This window comes from Crinia signifera, chromosome 4, assembly GCF_055691185.1.
Source record: "Crinia signifera chromosome 4, ASM5569118v1, whole genome shotgun sequence".
Taxonomy (NCBI): domain Eukaryota; kingdom Metazoa; phylum Chordata; class Amphibia; order Anura; family Myobatrachidae; genus Crinia; species Crinia signifera.
In genome coordinates this window covers 194,617,539-194,635,189 of record NC_139220.1, presented here as the reverse complement: position 1 = coordinate 194,635,189, position 17,651 = coordinate 194,617,539, and the positions used below count along the sequence as shown (strand labels likewise).

General features: G+C 38.9%; 1 protein-coding gene across 2 annotated transcripts in view; it reads right to left on the bottom strand.

The window, feature by feature from the left end:
- Positions 1–17,651, bottom strand: part of PLXNA4 (plexin A4) — a 602,161-nt gene that overhangs the window by 523,391 nt on the left and 61,119 nt on the right. The window contains exons 1-2 of one of the 2 annotated variants that reach the window (XM_083183333.1): positions 15,037–15,238; positions 11,631–12,868 (exon numbers count right to left, since the gene is read on the bottom strand). In XM_083183333.1, coding sequence (XP_083039459.1) covers positions 11,631–12,806 — 1,176 coding nt within the window. In that variant the 5' untranslated portion in view covers positions 12,807–12,868; positions 15,037–15,238. Of the gene's footprint in view, positions 1–11,630; positions 12,869–15,036; positions 15,239–17,651 lie in introns of those variants that run through there. The other variant, XM_083183332.1, reaches the window with a different exon arrangement.

Below are 17,651 nucleotides of genomic sequence, written 5' to 3'. Positions count from 1 at the left end.
TCTTGAGTCCTATTGGAGAAAGAGCGCTACACTATATAAATAAAGTTGTTAGTATTATTAATATTAAAAATATATATATATAAATCACTATTGTGTATAATACACTCACTGTATTTATATTTACCCTGAGTAGTACCTTTATTCATAGGTGCAAAAAACAATTTGGAAAAACACTTATTTTAGATGGATCCAACATTTGTTCCCACCTGCATGACTCCTGTCTGTATTATACTTATAATAAAGCCTACTTGGCAGTATAGTGAATGTAATCATGACAGTATTTCTAACTTTTGAACTTTAATTGATCCGTTTGATCTTCTGCACTGTTGTTGTGTCGCACCTGAGATGTCTCTGGTGGAAATGGTATGTTATATAGAGATTGTCATTATCTAGTCATTGTATGAACAGTATGTGTATTGATTACTCTGCTTTCTAACCTTGACTGTATTCTTTGTTTATGCTTCCATTATGTAACATTTGACCCTGGTTCCCATGGTAACTCATCCTTTTACACTTTGTCAACCCCTCTGCTACAGGGCTGTGACAGGTATTACCCAACAATCCCACCCCAGACCACAGGTTAAGCTCCTTGGTATATCAGCTGTGGGAATAACATAATAGACACCCAACAGTGGCTTCATTTTTCATCCATAAGATAAAATGCAATTGTTTTATTATTACTCAGGTACGTCACAAGTCCAACCTGTTTCCAATTCTTTTCTTATTGTTTTAAACTCTTTTGATTCTGTTCTTCAGTACTTGTGTTTTTTGGCGGCGCCCCCGATGTCCGTCGTACGATGAACGGATCGCATTGCATCGCATGCCATGCACCCGATGGCATGCGATGCGATGCGACGCGACGCGATTTTGACCCCCTATACGATCAAAAATCGTATAAGCACCCTAAAGGGTGCTTTTGAGCACCCTAATGGGTGCTTACAATGTTAAATGCACCCCCACGCCAACCCCCCACTATAAACGTGAACCCGAAGCGTGGCAAGCGCAGCGAGCCCGCAAGGGGCGGCGGTACGCGTTTTACAACCTTTTCATACCCCCACTATCCACATATCCGATATGTAATGCCGGCGGTCGGAATCCCGGCGGTCGGAATCCCGACACTGGAATCCCGACCGCCGAAATCCCGACATGGGGAGGACGTGGAGCGCCCCCCCTTGCGGGCTCGCTGCGCTCGCCACGCAGCGGGCCCGGTGCCTCGCTACGCTCGGCACGCTATTTTATTCTCCCTCTATGGGTGTCTTGGACACCCACAGAGGGAGCAAGTTTCGGGATTTCAGCGGTCGGGATTCCAGTGTCGGGATTCCGACCGCCGGGATCCCGACCGCCGGCAAATTGACTGCATCCCCTATCTTGTTTTTATGAAGAATCATTGTGCTATTACAGTATTAGATTGTGTTGAAGATGGGTAATCTGTATTTAGCATGGTCTATCAACATAGTAAAGCCACATCTCAGGTTACTTTACTCTGGCATACATCAAGCACATACAGTATGCTGTTTTCTCCTGGTGCATACCTTGTGCATCTAGTACTGTTACAGAGCTGGTCACATCTGAAGATACATTTAGCTAAGCATACTCTTGGAATTGCATGTTTTCTTTTCGGGCGCATTGTACTCCTGCATTTCACCTGTAAAAATGATCAACTCTATAGTAGCCCCAATATTGCTATACTCCTTAAGTTACCCAGAAATCTAAATTCTAAATAATGTTGGTGATTGTGTCCATTAAAAGTAGAAGCTTGGTATTCGATAATAAATTGGAGCTCTTTTGGGCCAGTGGGAATAAAGAGTAAATAAAGGGCTTCAGTACCTCTGTGTTAGTATTCAGAAACAAAGAGTATTGTTAGGGGCAACCAACATCATGTGCTTTCTCTTTCAGTAAACTTTGTTTTATTTTAATATCTATATATACTGTATATAAAATATAAATATATAAAACAAAAGTTATGAAGACAAAATACAGACATTTTTAATCATAGTTTTTTTGCAGTAATGAGTCATCTAATAATTAAATGAATGTCTTCCAAGCATTAAATTGGAACAGTCCCTTCTTTTAGCATGTTTCTATTGTTGAAGTTGTGACACAGAACACAAGCCTTTAGGGAAATAATTAGAATCAGGGTGGCTGAAATAATTAAATTATATGCTTGCTGGGCTGACCTCCCAAACAGTCACTCTGATTCTTGTATGTCATTTCCTCATTAGGAGAAATAAATTGGATTATGACTTAGTATATCTGTACAATGTTACACAAATAATTGATGTATAGAGTCTAAGCAGAGTTCCCTTTTGCTTTGGTCATATACTAGTGGATGTTTACTAACCATACTAGTAGGATAAAAAAATTAAATAAATATCATTTAACAATATATCTAAATAAAGCAAGCAATTCATATACCATATGACTATTTTCTACTTAGAAACTCTAATGTGAGATCTTAGAGTTTCTTGTAGAGATCATTGTAGCATTCAGTAATGTAAACAGCCATTTTAAGGCAAACAATTGTATTGGTTGAATTAGTGTATTTAGTTGTTGTTGTTTTTTTAAATAGCACCGCCATTTTATACAGTGCTTTACAATGACATAAAAATGTACTGGTAATAGTGCCTAGCTTAATATTTTTTATTATTCATTATATAAAAGACTGAAGCCAACTATTTCAACTAAAATCTACCAATAAAACTTGGACTTTTTAATGGATCACTCCCCTGAAATCATTGGAGAACTGTAGATGTAACGTTATTTAGTTCATAGCTGGTATAGGTAATATATGATGACCCACTCACAGTAATTTATCCTATACATTCATACTTAAGGTACTCAAAAGATTTGCTAAGAACCTATTCTATGTATAAAATCAGATAATCTAATGGTCATAGTCAGTTGTTCCAGCCTCATCTGCCACACTAAAAAAAAGCTACACAGTCTGGCAAGAAACAATTGCTTCTTATTGATCCATGCATATACACTCTGCACAGGCTGCTGTCTGGGGGTGGTGGGTGGTGGTGGGGGGTTCATGCCATCTCTATGTCCTATGGCTGTGGGTTGGAGCAGAGCAATCATTGGTTCCAGTTTACTCTTTGTGGTTGACTACAGATAGTAAACTTTCCTTCCTGGTTATGTAGATTAACAGAGGTAAATTAGGGAGAATTGTATTATTATCATTAAGGGAGTTGCTGATGTTTGCGCCAAGGGAATGGTTGCTAGGGAATGCTGAGCAAAAGACAGAAAAGCCTGTGGGGGTTATATAGCTGGTAAAGATATAGCAAAAATGTCTAAACAGTGAGTATTTTATTAGCTTTATATTTGAATAATGATTTGTCTTTTTTGGCAAACTATTCTATTGAGGTTGTGCATCCCCTTCAACAGCAATTACACTCTTTACAGCGATTACACAGTCTAGAACCCTCCATTATTTTTATGTTTTTATGGAAATGTATGCAGTTTGGTATTCTAATGTATTCTGCAATTAAAACATAGAACAAATAATCAACTGAATATACAAAATAAATCATAGAGCTATTTTATAATAACCCGGAAAAATTGGCCGTGTTCTAAAACTTTTGACTAGTAGTGTATATGTAGACCATTCAGGTGTCTACACGGACTAGTGATAATAGGATGTTATTAAGGACATTTGATTTTATTGAACATTCTCAGTGGCACAATAACTTACAGGTTTCTGGATGTCTGTTTCAGCATGATGATGATGATGATGATGATGATGATGAAGGAATCTTTTGAAGAAATTCATCAGTGGATGGAAACTATACCATTCCATGACTAAACATGAGGGATGGAATGTGACAGCCTGTGCTTGTAAATCATCATAGGTGCATAGAGAGGGTTGAAGGGAAAGTGAGTGCTAATTATCTGGACCCTGGCTTGTTGGCAGGGCCTGTTGTAGGTCAACTGTTTAGAGGGGTATCATCTCCTTCTGCAGTTCTACTAATATGGACAAATATCCACTTAGACGCCAGTGCTCACACAAGCATATTTTGTTATTTGAGGGAAGCTGTGTCTACATTGATTTGGTCGTACCCCGTGTCCGTGCTCAGTAAGCTCGCAGCTTACTGAGCAGTTGTTGAGCTGCCCCCCCCCCCCCCCCCACCACCACCACCACCATATCCCCTCGCATGGTGTTATGAAAACACATCCCCTCGCATTTGCTCGCTGCTGGAGAAATCATTTGATGGTCGCTGACCATCGAATGATTTCTCCAGGGCTCGCAAATATAAGTCCGTGGAGATGGACTTATATTTGCCAAAAGATAGGATGGGCGGCTGATGTCATGTGACATCAGCCATCCACCCCCGGCATACTTGGTCACACCGCCATTTACATTAGATGCCCAGTGTTTGCATGGGAATGCCCATGAAATGCTGAGTTTTCCCACGTGACCACTAAATTCACCCCGGTGTTCTTTCACTTGTGCAAGTGTAGCAATTTCTGAATCACCCTCTAAACCTCCACAGCGTATTCTCCTAATACACTTATTTAGTCAAACAACCTACTGACAAGATCATACCTTCTACTAAGCAGTTTTTACCATTACATTCCAAATGGCCAAAATGCTTGAGATGTATCATCCAGTAAAAAGAATGGAGAAGTATGTGAGTGGAGAAGTTTCCCATGGCAACCAGCCAGCTTTTAAGTAACATTTGTCTAGTACATTCTATATAATTACAGGTAGCATATGATTGGCTGCTATAGGCAAATTCTCCCCTCAGAGCCAGCTCTAAACATAGGCAAACTAGACAAATGCTTATGACATTTGGAATGCCTGGGAGCATGCATTCTAAGTCTAGGGTCCTCTAAGCTCGGAGCACGGAGCAGAGCAGGCAATAACAAAAATGGCCGCTGGTCCTGGAGGAGGACTGCTGTGTATGCTCAGCTGGGTAGGAGCACCAATGGTCTTATTCACACAGGACACCACATTGAGGATTGCTATGAGCGAGGGATGATGGGTGCTGCTGGATGCTGCTGTTATCAGTTCTGCAGGTGATGGGTGCTGTGGTGGGAAACAGGTGCTGGGTCAGAGGCAGAACTAGGAGGCACCAGCCAAAATCTTGACTAGGGCATTAAATTGGTTAGAGGTCTCCAATGGCGCCCTTCTCCACTCTTTTCACTGCTTCATACTCCCCCCCCCCCACCCCCCCCCCCCCCCACCCCCAATATGTAATATAACAACCTACCATTTTGCTATAAAATATGCTGATGTTATAAAAATACATTAAACATAAATAATAAAAAAGGGTATAAACATGTTGTGTCATTGGTTCTCTGAACACATTTCTTTATTTTAAGCTTTATTGATTTAGCTTTTTTTCACATATATATTTAAACTAAAATCTTAATGTCTATAAAACAAACCTTCCTACTCTACATGTATTTTTATGTTAACCTTCTCCCATTCTTTTTTGTGTCCTTTATTTCAGTTTTTTTATGTTTCTTTATTTAACAACTTCACTATATTTCTGCAGCATTCTTAAAAACAGAACAGCACTGAATATAGTAATTTAATTGTCAAAACCTGATTTCTTGCTGGAAAACTAGGAACAGTGCACTTGTTGTACCATTTTTATGACCGACGTGTGATTCACTCGGACAAGGCATCATTAGAGAATACTGTTAGCAAGCAGAAAGGTGACACCTTCTCATCTTAAAACTCAACTCCCCGTTAAATTATATTATATGTATCTCTCTTCTGCAGGAGAATTTCCTATGTTTCTAACTGCTTTCAAAGCACTTTCTGTAGCTGCCTCTATTGCTTTCCATGCCTGACTAGTAAATGGAGTTGCGAGTCTCATGTTGAAACAGAATACCAAGTATTATTCATATACTTTTGTTAATTTCACAGAACGTTGGCATAGTAGAGCTCTATAATGATTTAACTCGGCCTGCAATGATCCAAGCAGTATGTGAAAAACAGTCAAATGGGCAGGTGATGCCTGGGGTATAGTGGCATGTGTGTTACACAGTCAGCTGCTGATTTGGATCCAGCTGAAATATTGTTACTATGGCAACACTCTGTCAAGTTATTAAATCTTTTGCAACACTTTGTAACATGTGTAACGTGTCATAAGAATGGCATTGCTTAACTAATCTAATGCTGCTTTCACATCGCAAAATGAAGGTTCGCACCGGGACTTTGAAACGGGTCAGTCCTGGCACGAACCTTCATTTTTGGATGTTTAACTTGTTCACACCACCAAGCAACACGGCAATGAACCGGTAAGAACTCTGCTTTCTTACTGGTTTGTATTGCAGAGTTGCTACCCGTTTTAGGGACGCAGTAACCCCTTTCACACCGCACTAATTACCAGGTCAAAACGGCTTGTAATTAGTTGCGATGTGAAAGGGGTATAATGCTAAGGAGATTTGGTATATTTGTTAAACTGGATTTATTGTTTACACATAAGACATTATAGTTGTTCCAATAACTATCGTTTTGGTTGGTTGACACGTGTTTTCATAACATTACCTTCATAAAATGTTGATATTAGGAAAATAGTGTTGGGGTGGAGAAATTGTAGCCAGTATATTACAACTCTTGAGAACGGTGTCAATGGGCACCAAAAGTCTTGTCAACTTAAAAATATACATACCGTATTTGCCGGCGTATAAGACAACTGGGCGTATTAGACGGCCCCCCAACATTTCCACTCAAAATATAGAGTTTGTTATATAAGTGCACCCGGCGTATAAGACGACCCTCCCACTTGGAGGCATGTTTTTCAGGGGAAAAAGGTAGTCTTATACGCCAGCAAATACGTAATTGTATACAACATATACTGTAAATGTGAGACATTTAAAATATGCTGCAGTTGCACAACAATATATACACTTCAGTTGAAAAGTTTGGGGTCACTTAGAAATGATCTTATTTTTAAAGAAAAGAACAGTTTTTTTTTCCATTGAAGAAATACACTATACACTATACTAGCTGCAAATGTCTGTTTTTTAAAGGAATATCTACATAGGTATATAGAGACCTATTTGCAGTAACATCACTCTACTAAGGAACACTTTGTTTGCTAGAAGACTAATGGATGATTAGAAACCCATGAAAACCCTTATGCAATTATGTTAGCACAGCTGAAAATGGGCTTGCTCGTTAGAGAAGCTATAAAACTGGCCTTCCTTTGAGCTTGGGGAGTATCTGGAGAATCACATTTGTAAGTTCCACTTACTCTCAAAATGGCTAGTATAAGAGAATTCTCACATAAAACTTGACAGTCTATTCCTGTTCTTTGAAATGAAAATCGTCTCCCATTACATCCTGATCACACTACATTCCAAATAATGATTTTGTCATTACACAAAATGGAAAATTAACAATGTATTACATATTTTCCATCAAATGTTGTTTGATATCAAAGTATATGAATAAAACCAAATAACTTACATCTTTAAAGTGCATTGTGTATGTATGGATTACAACATCCAATCTTTTCTGGAACAATTACATGCAGCTTGCAGTAGAACCAATTTAGAGGCCCAGTGAGAGCAGGAGATGAAGAGATTATCCAGATGTTAAAGATTTAATCATTTTGGAATAACATTTACTGCCAGCATCCTGCACCATAAGGGTTAATCACTAGCTTGCTATATATCACAAATTACTTTGCAACATAAACCTTGTGAGTTTTCAGGTCTTATCCGACATTATGGACATTAATGAAAGCGAGAGATTCAACTGGGATTAACAACAGTGTTATGTGTAACCTTCAACCTATCAGACAAGACAGCTACATGTTGTAAAGCAATGAGTCTTGATGTGGTACAATAACAATCATACTCTGGTGGCATATCAGCAGGGTTGTAGTTAATATCCCAGTGCACAGAATACTGATACTCAGAATGGCAACAGTATCATCCTGGCAGACAGAATCCCGATGGTATGTACTGGGGTAGGCACTAGGGGAAGGGTTAGGGATAGGCTGCAAGGGTGGGAGGGTGAGGTCAGGGTTAAGCTGCTGGTGAAAAAGGTTGGGGTAAAACACAGGAGTGGTGAGCTAGGGTTAGGCTGCAGGAAGGGTGGGTTACTGTAAAATACTTCTAAAAAAAATCTTTTGGGATTTAAAACATTGGCATGCCAAACCTCAGGATTCTGTACGTTAGGATATCGACACTAACCTACCCAAGTGCAACAACTTAAATAAGGGGGATAGCTTTTCAGTTGTTCAGAAAAGCTAAATGAATATACAGATAGAGCCATCCTCATATAGCCCTTTAATAGTATTAAGTGAGCCAGAGCTGTCGGACTTAATTCTATGCTACTGTAGTGTTCTATGTATTGTATTGCAGCTGAGAACAATAGGCCTTGGTGAGCCATGGCTCACCATGGCTATCCAGAGAAAGCTAGTTGAAGAAGGTTCCATCTGTACTAAGTACATTTACTGAGTAAGTAATCATTTTATTTCACTATCCTACTAGTGGCAATGAAAAGAACAGGCTTTTTTCACTATTTTTGCCTGATGGTCATTATAGGGCTACCCAATAAAAAATATATATATACTGTATATATTGTTTTTAATAAAAATTGCCCATTTTCGGTCAATAACACATGGTATCTAGGATAAGTTTTGGGACCCATGTGGGCTAAGATCCAGCTATCAGGCCTAATTGGATAGCCCCTGGATAGCTAAATGGATATTCCCCTATAAAATGTTGGCACAAAATGAGCCAAATGATGCAAAACTTTATACTCACATTGGTGGTTTGTCATGCATCTAAAGTCAAACCTCAGATTAATACTGTGGAGGGAGAGACAGCCATCATCAATATGATAGCTGACTTCCAATTCAACTTAAAATGTGCAGCACTCATTATCCTGTACATACTTATAGTTGAAAAAAAAAGTGCATTAAATAAGAAGTAAATGTGTTTTCTACATTCACGTCAAGGCTTATTTTAACACATTTATGATGCAACCTCTTTTACCTTCCACTTACAGTGCATTACAGGTCATTATAATCATTGTCTACATTCAACTTCTCATCATTAGCGGCACATCAGTGTCTAAGCGGATAGAAATATTAACATTTTCAGATGTTTTGAAATAGCTTTTTATCAAAGTGGTGCTGCGCTTATCCCTTCAATATTAGCACTTGAAGTGTATGGACAGATATCTGTAGCACATCTTCAAGTTGATGCGACCTTGATAACCCCAGGGAGACAGAGAAGCTAGAGGTGATTATCTGATTGCAGAGAAATTGACAGCAGATAAGCTAAACAGAGTCCAGCTTTTTCCTAAACAGAGATGCCCCTATTCTGCCAGCGGGAACTACAGCATCTGTAAGTGAATTTATGGTATCCTCCTGGGAGTCTTAATATTCCAGTCAGGCAACGGTTAATGTAACACCTTCATTAAAGTATCTTTGGAAAACTAATATCTTTGATTTCGTACTTAAGTATGTTTTAAGTCAGTAAATAAACCTCCAGTAAATGTCTGCTTGGCTTTACTGTTTTCATATATTTTTCCATTTCCAATCTTTATGTCCTCTGGCTTGCTTGTCAGTATCCATACTGATTGCTTTCCCTATGTTTGTTTATTATAAGATTGAAAAGGAAAAAAAAATGGTTTTCAACATGAACAAAAATGTGGGAGGTGTTTTACTGGCCACTGATCTGCTGAGTTGTGTGGTCTGATGTCTAACATGAATATATGATACATGTCAGTTGTTTGTAAACAAAATAGATTCAAAAGCGTTTCATTATCTGCTGTGTTTTAAAAAAAAAAAAAAATATATATATATATATATATATATATATACACTGTAACATTGAAATCTAATGGTGTGTACACACGGTGAGATTCCGTTGCTATTCGACTTATGATTCGAGTGCTATGCGATCTTTGCCAACTCTGTACTATTTACATACAATTCATGCTATCTGCACATTAGATTTGCACTATATAGTCATTGCTGTCCTGTCTATCTGCGTTTCGATTTGTGCTGCCTCGGGATCGCAAGATAAAAAACCTGTGCGATCTGCATGCGATCCCCATGTACACTGATTCTACCCGTGTGTACACACCATTACACACCTTAAAGTAGTCTGTGCCGTAATATATGCGGCAGCAGTAAAAAGTGGACACCATAGAGGGGGCAGATGAATAAAAATCTTGGAATGCCAAGTGCTGTCACAGTGGTTACCCACTAGCGCCCATTATTATGCAGGGTTAATGCATGCAAATGCAATTAAAAATATTCTATGGAGGAATATAGTGCACTGTGATCTGGTCAATTACTATTACCTCCAAATTAAATTACCCCCATAAGTTATACCCCCCCCCAAAGTAAAATAATACTGGCCCCTTATTTTGAACACTTATAATGTATGCCTTCTAAAAAATACATATTTTTAAAGATAATTTATTATAAAAATGTCCACAATATAAAATTATTAAACATGTGCACAAAAGTAAATATATGGGTGGTCCGTTCATTAAGCATTGTTAAAACCTTAATACATACAGAGACTAATCTTTCCAGCCAGAGCCATTTCTCTATAGTGATTTGAGACAAACTGTAGGTGAATTTGGCCTTCAAAATCCACAATAAATTGATGCATAGCAATAGCCAGGGCTGTCTTAATGGCATTGTAGTCCCTGGTCTAAGCAATGTCCTGCGATCCATTAACAGGATAATAAAAAATGAGTCCTCCTGTGGTTCCAAGCAGTGACGGCTTCAGAGGCGGGTCTGCGCACAGTCCAAATTTAAAATAGATGAGCCACGCCAACTGCCAATGGGTCCCAGACAGAGATGTTGGGCAGTGTTTAAGGTGACAGTTAAGGCCCCCATACACTATACGACTTCTATGAGTGAAGAAGGATCGGCATGCGATATATCAAATGCAGTCCTTCTCCTTGTGTTGTATCTTAATTAATTATTATGACCACCCAGTGATTTTATGCAATTCCGCAGATACGGTAATGCTGATGTCTGAATCTGATTAAGATTTGAAAGGCGAAGTATACAATTGCAACATTTTGGACTATTTGGACTATACAAGTCCTTTCTGAAGTTTGTCTGCTAATCTGGAACACTGCAATTTTAAATAGACAAATAGGTTTATGCACTGGATATCTATTTGGAGTGTCGTTTATTAAAACATGTTTTATATACAATATTGTCCATGATCATTATGCTCTACAAATAACATCCTACCTGTTTCTCATTGGTAACCGGAGTGGATAGTGTATATGCTATGTTATTTGGAAAAAAGCTGTGTAAGATTGCTTCTTCCAAATAAACAGACATTTGCACTGAAAATATTCCATTTGGGATTTGATCAGAAGTAATGAATAAGACTGCCCACCCCAATGACAGCACAAGGGGTAAACAAACCAAGCATATTAAGGTGGCAAATGTAAAGGTCTCCAACTATAGAAACAATAATAATTTTTAGGACCAGTGTCCATGTCATGCAAGCCTGAATGATCTATAAGCAAAATAAATAAGACCTTACCCAGGTTTCAAGTGAGTATTATATATTTATATATTATGTAGACCAGCGACACATATATTTAACATACAGTATGCACATATTCCTACTTGTATACATATATATATAATTACTTAAAACAAATCAATATTACTTACCGCATTGCTGCAACGAATGTCCTTCACTTTCAGCCATGCAAGATCTAAAGTGCCTTCTCCCTTATAGCAAGACTGTAGTCTTTCTTTAATTCGATCATTAATTTGTTTAAGAACAAACACACACAAGGCAGATTCATCCAGTGATTTCATCCGCCTCTTCTGACCTTTGGAGAAAATGGTAAATAAAACATCATCACCAGGTTTGATTCCTAAAGATTTAGCAAGTATTGATCCAGCTTTGGATAAATAAGCTGCCTGAAGAAGCCTGTATTCCACGCCATTCTTCTCACATCCAATGGGAACCTCAACATAAGAGTTAAAAGCTGTGTCTTCTTTGCATAAACGTACTAACTTAGATGTGTAAACCTGCTCTTTAGTCGTAGAACCAGGTGGAGAGGTCATCTCTGGTTGAAGTGTCAAGAAGTAAACGTAGTTACCACTACTGAAACCATATATGTAGTAGATATCAAAGTCTGGAATAACATTAAAAGTATCGGAGGGTATCTTTATCATTGATGCCACAAATTCATCATGGAAAACATATGCAAACATCCCATCAGCTTCTGAGTTCCTAGTGAGTTTTCTGCTTGAAATGGTGGGAAAATATTCAGGTTTCCCATCAACTGATGTGGCAATAAACAATTTATCATCGAGATTGTTGTTTGAAACAATAACTCCAAAAACAGAGCCACTTTCATTGACTCCTGATAAGTAATGTTCTTTCTTATGGAAAGGTTCACCAAGTTTAAAGAGGTCCTCAAGCCTGAGAAGCTTACAAATACCTTGATATAGGCTTCCACAGGCAATTAACCTATTTTCTTTGTAGTCTATTAGCAGCATTTTGTTTACATTGTTGGTATTCACCAATGGTTCATTGCAAGGCTGGACTATCCTAGGAGGGTAACACTTTGGGTTGTCTTCATCTGGTCCAGTTTGGTGGGTCAGTAAGACCTTTAAGTCTTCAGAAAGTTTATAGATTCTGTTAATAGCTCCTAGGTAAATGTGTCCAGTCCTTTCATCAACTACCAAGTGGTTAAAAGTCCAGTCAGCTTGTTCAGCGTGGAAAGTAGTAAAATGTGTTTTTGCCTGGGAAGTCTTTGGGGAGATAGTCAACACTGTGGTTAATAGCGTAAATTGGGCAATTGCACAAAACCAGCTCCATCTCGCAGATGCCATATTTGTAATCAAATGTTTTATTTTGCGTGATCTTCACAATAAGAAGTCTGCTCCTTTTTGTCCTGCCAAGAAAAAAAGAGTATATTTCAATACATGTGTCAAAATGTAACAGCTTTTCACACCCAATCCTTTAACACTAATCCTTACTGCCAATGATATTTTTTTCTCTTCATCTATCAAAACTATGGTAGGGTTAGTGCTACATTTATTTAAAAAAAATGTTAAATATATACTCAACTATAAGAAGCCTGCATGAAATGTGGAGGTATAATCAAGAAAACGCATGTAGTTATTGACCACTTTGCACAATAAGACACTCAATTAGCAACATACATTCACTTTAATGAACCGAGGAGCGCAAGGGATAATGTAAACGGTAATGCATAATACAATATATTTTCACAAGAATTACTGGATTGTTTCATTTTTTACTACCCTTCCTCAAACTAAGTGGCAGAGGACGTAAATAAACAACCATTCAACTTGGTGTGTACACACGGTTAGATTCCCTTGCTATTCGACTTAAGATTCGACTGCTATACAATCTTTGCTAACTCTGTACTTTTTACATATAATTCATGCTATCTACATTCAATGAACTATATAGATCTGCTTGCGATCTGCATGTGATTTTGACTATATAGTCCATGGGTCTTCAAACTGTGGCCCTCCAGATGTTGTGGAACTACATGTCCCAGCATGCCCTGACAGTTTTGGCATGCTCTTATAGGAAAAAATGTGGCAATGCATGTTGAAACATGTAGTTTCGCAACATCTGGAGGGCCACAGTTTGGAGACCCATGATATAGTCAAAATCTCATGCTGGATTGTACCGTGTGTACACAGCATATTTGTAATGTTACAACTTCTCGATCAAATATGAACAATAAAGGAAGAGGAAGCAGGTAGCTTAATTGCAATAGGAGCAGATGTGGTTTTTAGATGTTACCTTTGACCTGGAGGTTATTCCCCCCCCCCCCCCCCCCCCCACCAAATGATATATATATAGCACTTCCTTTTTACTCTGGTCACACTGCCTTGAGGAAGAGATGGTGTCTTGAAAAGCGTAGGCTCAGGTGACAGGAGTGCTAGCCTTGGAGTGGATCTGGATTAGTGTGACAGTAAGGTCTTAGAGAGGGGCTCAAGCATTTAGGGGGAATTCAACTATGGGCAAAAGTGGCATTTTGCTGTGGCTGCAGTGTTTAAACTCTGTCAAAGGCAGTCTGTTTAGCTTGGTCTGTAGATGCCTGATTTAGCGAAATGTGCTCAATAAACTATGGGGTAGCAAGCACTTTTTGCACAATAGTCATTTCCTCAGCTTCATAAATAAACTCCTATATGTGATAATAGGCTTAGAAACCGAAATGACTGATAAATATTTAACAAAATAAAAATGCTCTATTACAATCCACAGTATAGTAAAAAAATAAAAACATTGAACATAATATTAATCCCAAAGTCATGAATTTATTGTGTGTAAAGATATAGCCTCTCACCGGATAAATACAAAGTGCAGGGAGATTTCAGTTGTGTAACAAAGATCTCAGCAGACTTATTAACCCTTTCTTCTCTGGGCATAGATTGTACACAATTAAGGAACCAGATGGTAACATTGCTAGATGTAACAGATCAGGAAAGATTAATAACCTCAGTTGCCAGGCAACTCCAGACAGATGCTATGGGCAATGGGGTGAAAGGGTTAGAGTGCCATTCTAAGGCTATATGTATCACTGCAAGGATCCCTGTAGCATTGGTTTTATGTGGTTAAAACATCCCTCTTTTCCATAAGATTAGTCTGTTCCCTGGGTTTCTGCGTGTAAAGATTGTCTGTGGGTCAGAAAACGGGTCCCGAGTGGAACCTGTAAAACCACATCATGTAAAGTGGAGGTCACACTTTGAGGAGACATTTCCCTAAGCAACAAATGTCAAAGTTCTAAATCACTGAATAAATAGTAAAACTCTCAAAACAAGCACTGACACCAGGACAAGTTTAACCTTATGTTACTTGCTGTGGGTAAAAAAAAAAAAAAACCCCAACAGAAACATTTTCATCTGTATATGATGAGAGGGAAAGGAGAGACTGACATTATTTCAGAATACAGTACAGTTCCTTGTGGTTTACTTTAAATTACTATCTGTATGGAGAACGTATTACTCACAATGCAGAACAAACAGATAAACATATAAATATTTAATAAAACCATTATCGATAAGATGCTTTAAAACCTACCAAATATATTGCTATATTTAAAAAAGTTCAATCACATCCAAACGGAAGCTATTGCGTGCTGGAAATAAAAAAGCTGACGCTAAAGACACCAAACATTGGTTGTATCCCGTTTGCATTTGGAAGAGGCGATGCCAAAAAGTGCCCAGCTGTTCCTGGGAAAGCACACCAAGGATCTGTTTCAGATCACTTCCAGCGAGCAATGGAGACGGAGCTTAGTGGCTCTGCCAGAGGACACCTAAGGCAAGAGCTATGAAGTAAATAAAACCCAGCAGTATGCCTACTGCTAATCTGCCAGTGCATTCTAGTGTTTATTTTCACCCTCTGCTTGCATAGCTATGTAGTTTCCTGGGACACAGGAGGCAGTGAATGGATGATTGCTGGGCTGACTGACCTCTGTCCCAGCTGCAGTGTCATTTCTGCCAATGCAAACACACAATGCTAACATAACTTATGGGACATTGGTACCGCTCTTGTTTAGATTGCCTTCCCACACATAATATAAAGAGCAAATGGTCACTTTACTTTTCATGAGCATCTCATAAGAAGCAATGGTGCATTTCTATTACATTTTACCTTCTGAATATATACAGCAAGACTGGTAGAATTTACATCTTTATATGCATCTATTCTGTATGGCAAGCATTCCCAACCTCAGTTCTCAAGTCATAATACTGCCTCTATTCCAACCTAAGTCCCAGTTATTAGCCGAGATTTGGAACAATGCTCTGAACAGGGTCGAACCGAATGTGGTTCAGTAATGTCTGGGAGTATCAGCTGTAGCAGGGAATCCGGCTCCGCCCCTTGATGTCACTGGCCACACCCCAGGTAAGTGTGGGGCAGATTTATTAAGCTCGGTGAAGTGTCTGGTGTTTATCAACGGCCAATCAGCTCCTAACTGTGAAGTTACAGGCTTGGTTTGAAAAAAGACAGAATAGGAGCTGATTGGCCTGTGATAAAAACCAGACACTTTATCACTTCACCGAACTTAATAAATCTACCCCTCAGATCGCTGCAGGAAGCAGCTAAGCTCGTTGACTTTCTTCTTATGCTGTAAACGAGCTCACGCTCCCCTTTAAAATGGGTCCTTCCTGGGGAAAACCCTGCAAGCTAGCCGGGTTGGATTCTTGGGTCACTAGACCCAGATTAACCCTTTTCTACTAAGATATTACATGGGATGTCATGGCAATAACCTGGGTTTTGTCAGCAGTGGAAAATGGATATAACAGTGCAGGATTTAGTGATATCCAATCTTCAGCATGGATAATTAATAACTAAGGTACTAATACACTTGTGCTCCAGTGTGGACATCACTAAAACCTAGACAGTGGCATGACTTGCTGAGTGTCTTTTCTATGCAAATAGGAGGAACAAATAATGTATGCTCATTAAAATGATATGTGGCATGCCTATATTCTGTGCAGCTGTATCTGGCTATGCTACTGTAACATTTCATATAAGAAGATACAGGTGCTGTCGTACACAGAATAAGGCAGCTGCATATTATTTGATCAGCAGAGTATGCTTGTGCGTCTAATTCACATAGCAATGCAATATCGGAAGAGTTGCACAGGACCTGTCTGCTCACTCACACCAGGTATCTCCTGCTGCATGGCATATTTTGCCAAGGCAAGATATATAAGGAATTACAAATCTATAGATTAGCTGCTAAATTGTAAATTTACCTAGCTCTGGAATGCGAAGACAGCCTTACCCCAAAGTAGACTAGGGGGTCGGAGGTATTCAATATGCCACGGGATTTAATTGCAACTAATTGCTGGTTCGTCAGGGTGGCGTTTACCTGCTCGATAGGCAGCGAATATATGCTGCCCAGTGAGCGTGTCTGAATCAGGCCCAATGTTTTGCCCCATCCGGGAACCTGATTATGGGTCAAATGTACTAAGCTTTAAAAAGTGATAAAGTAGAGAGTGCTAAACCACCAACCAACCAGCCCCCAACTGCCATATAACTACCTTGAATATGGCAGTTGGGGGCTGATTGACTGGTAGTTTATAATCTCCACATTATCACTTTTTGAAGCTTAGTACATCTAGCCCTTTGTTTTTGACACTGAAATTACCTTTCAGCTTTGAGAGCTGCGAGGATCAGTCTGACTGGGGGCTTGTGTGTGGGGCACAGCAATTAGCTGAAGGGTTTAGAATACCCCTCTATGGGCAACTGTTTCCTTCCACTCTCCCAGCGATAAGAGATGTATGCATTGGTTCCGGTTAATAGATCTACTGGGTGAGATTTAATAGGATGAGAGATTCAGAAAGTGAGAGATTTGGTGAGAAATCTCCAGTTTTTTTAAAGTGGCAATCATTTACACTTCAAAATCAAACTGGTTTTGCAGTGTAAATGATTGCCGCTTTAAAAAAACTGGAGATTTCTCACCAAATCTCTCACTTTCTGAATCTCTCATTCTATTAAATCTCACCCATGTGTCTAGATAGACAGTCAATAGGTCGACACCAAAAAGTTTGACATACAATAGATTCACAAACAAAAGGTCAATACTGACAAAAGGTCGACATGCAATAGGTCGACATTGTCAAAAAAGGTAGACACAACTGAAATTCAACACATGAAAGGTCAACATGAGTTCTTCACATTTTTTT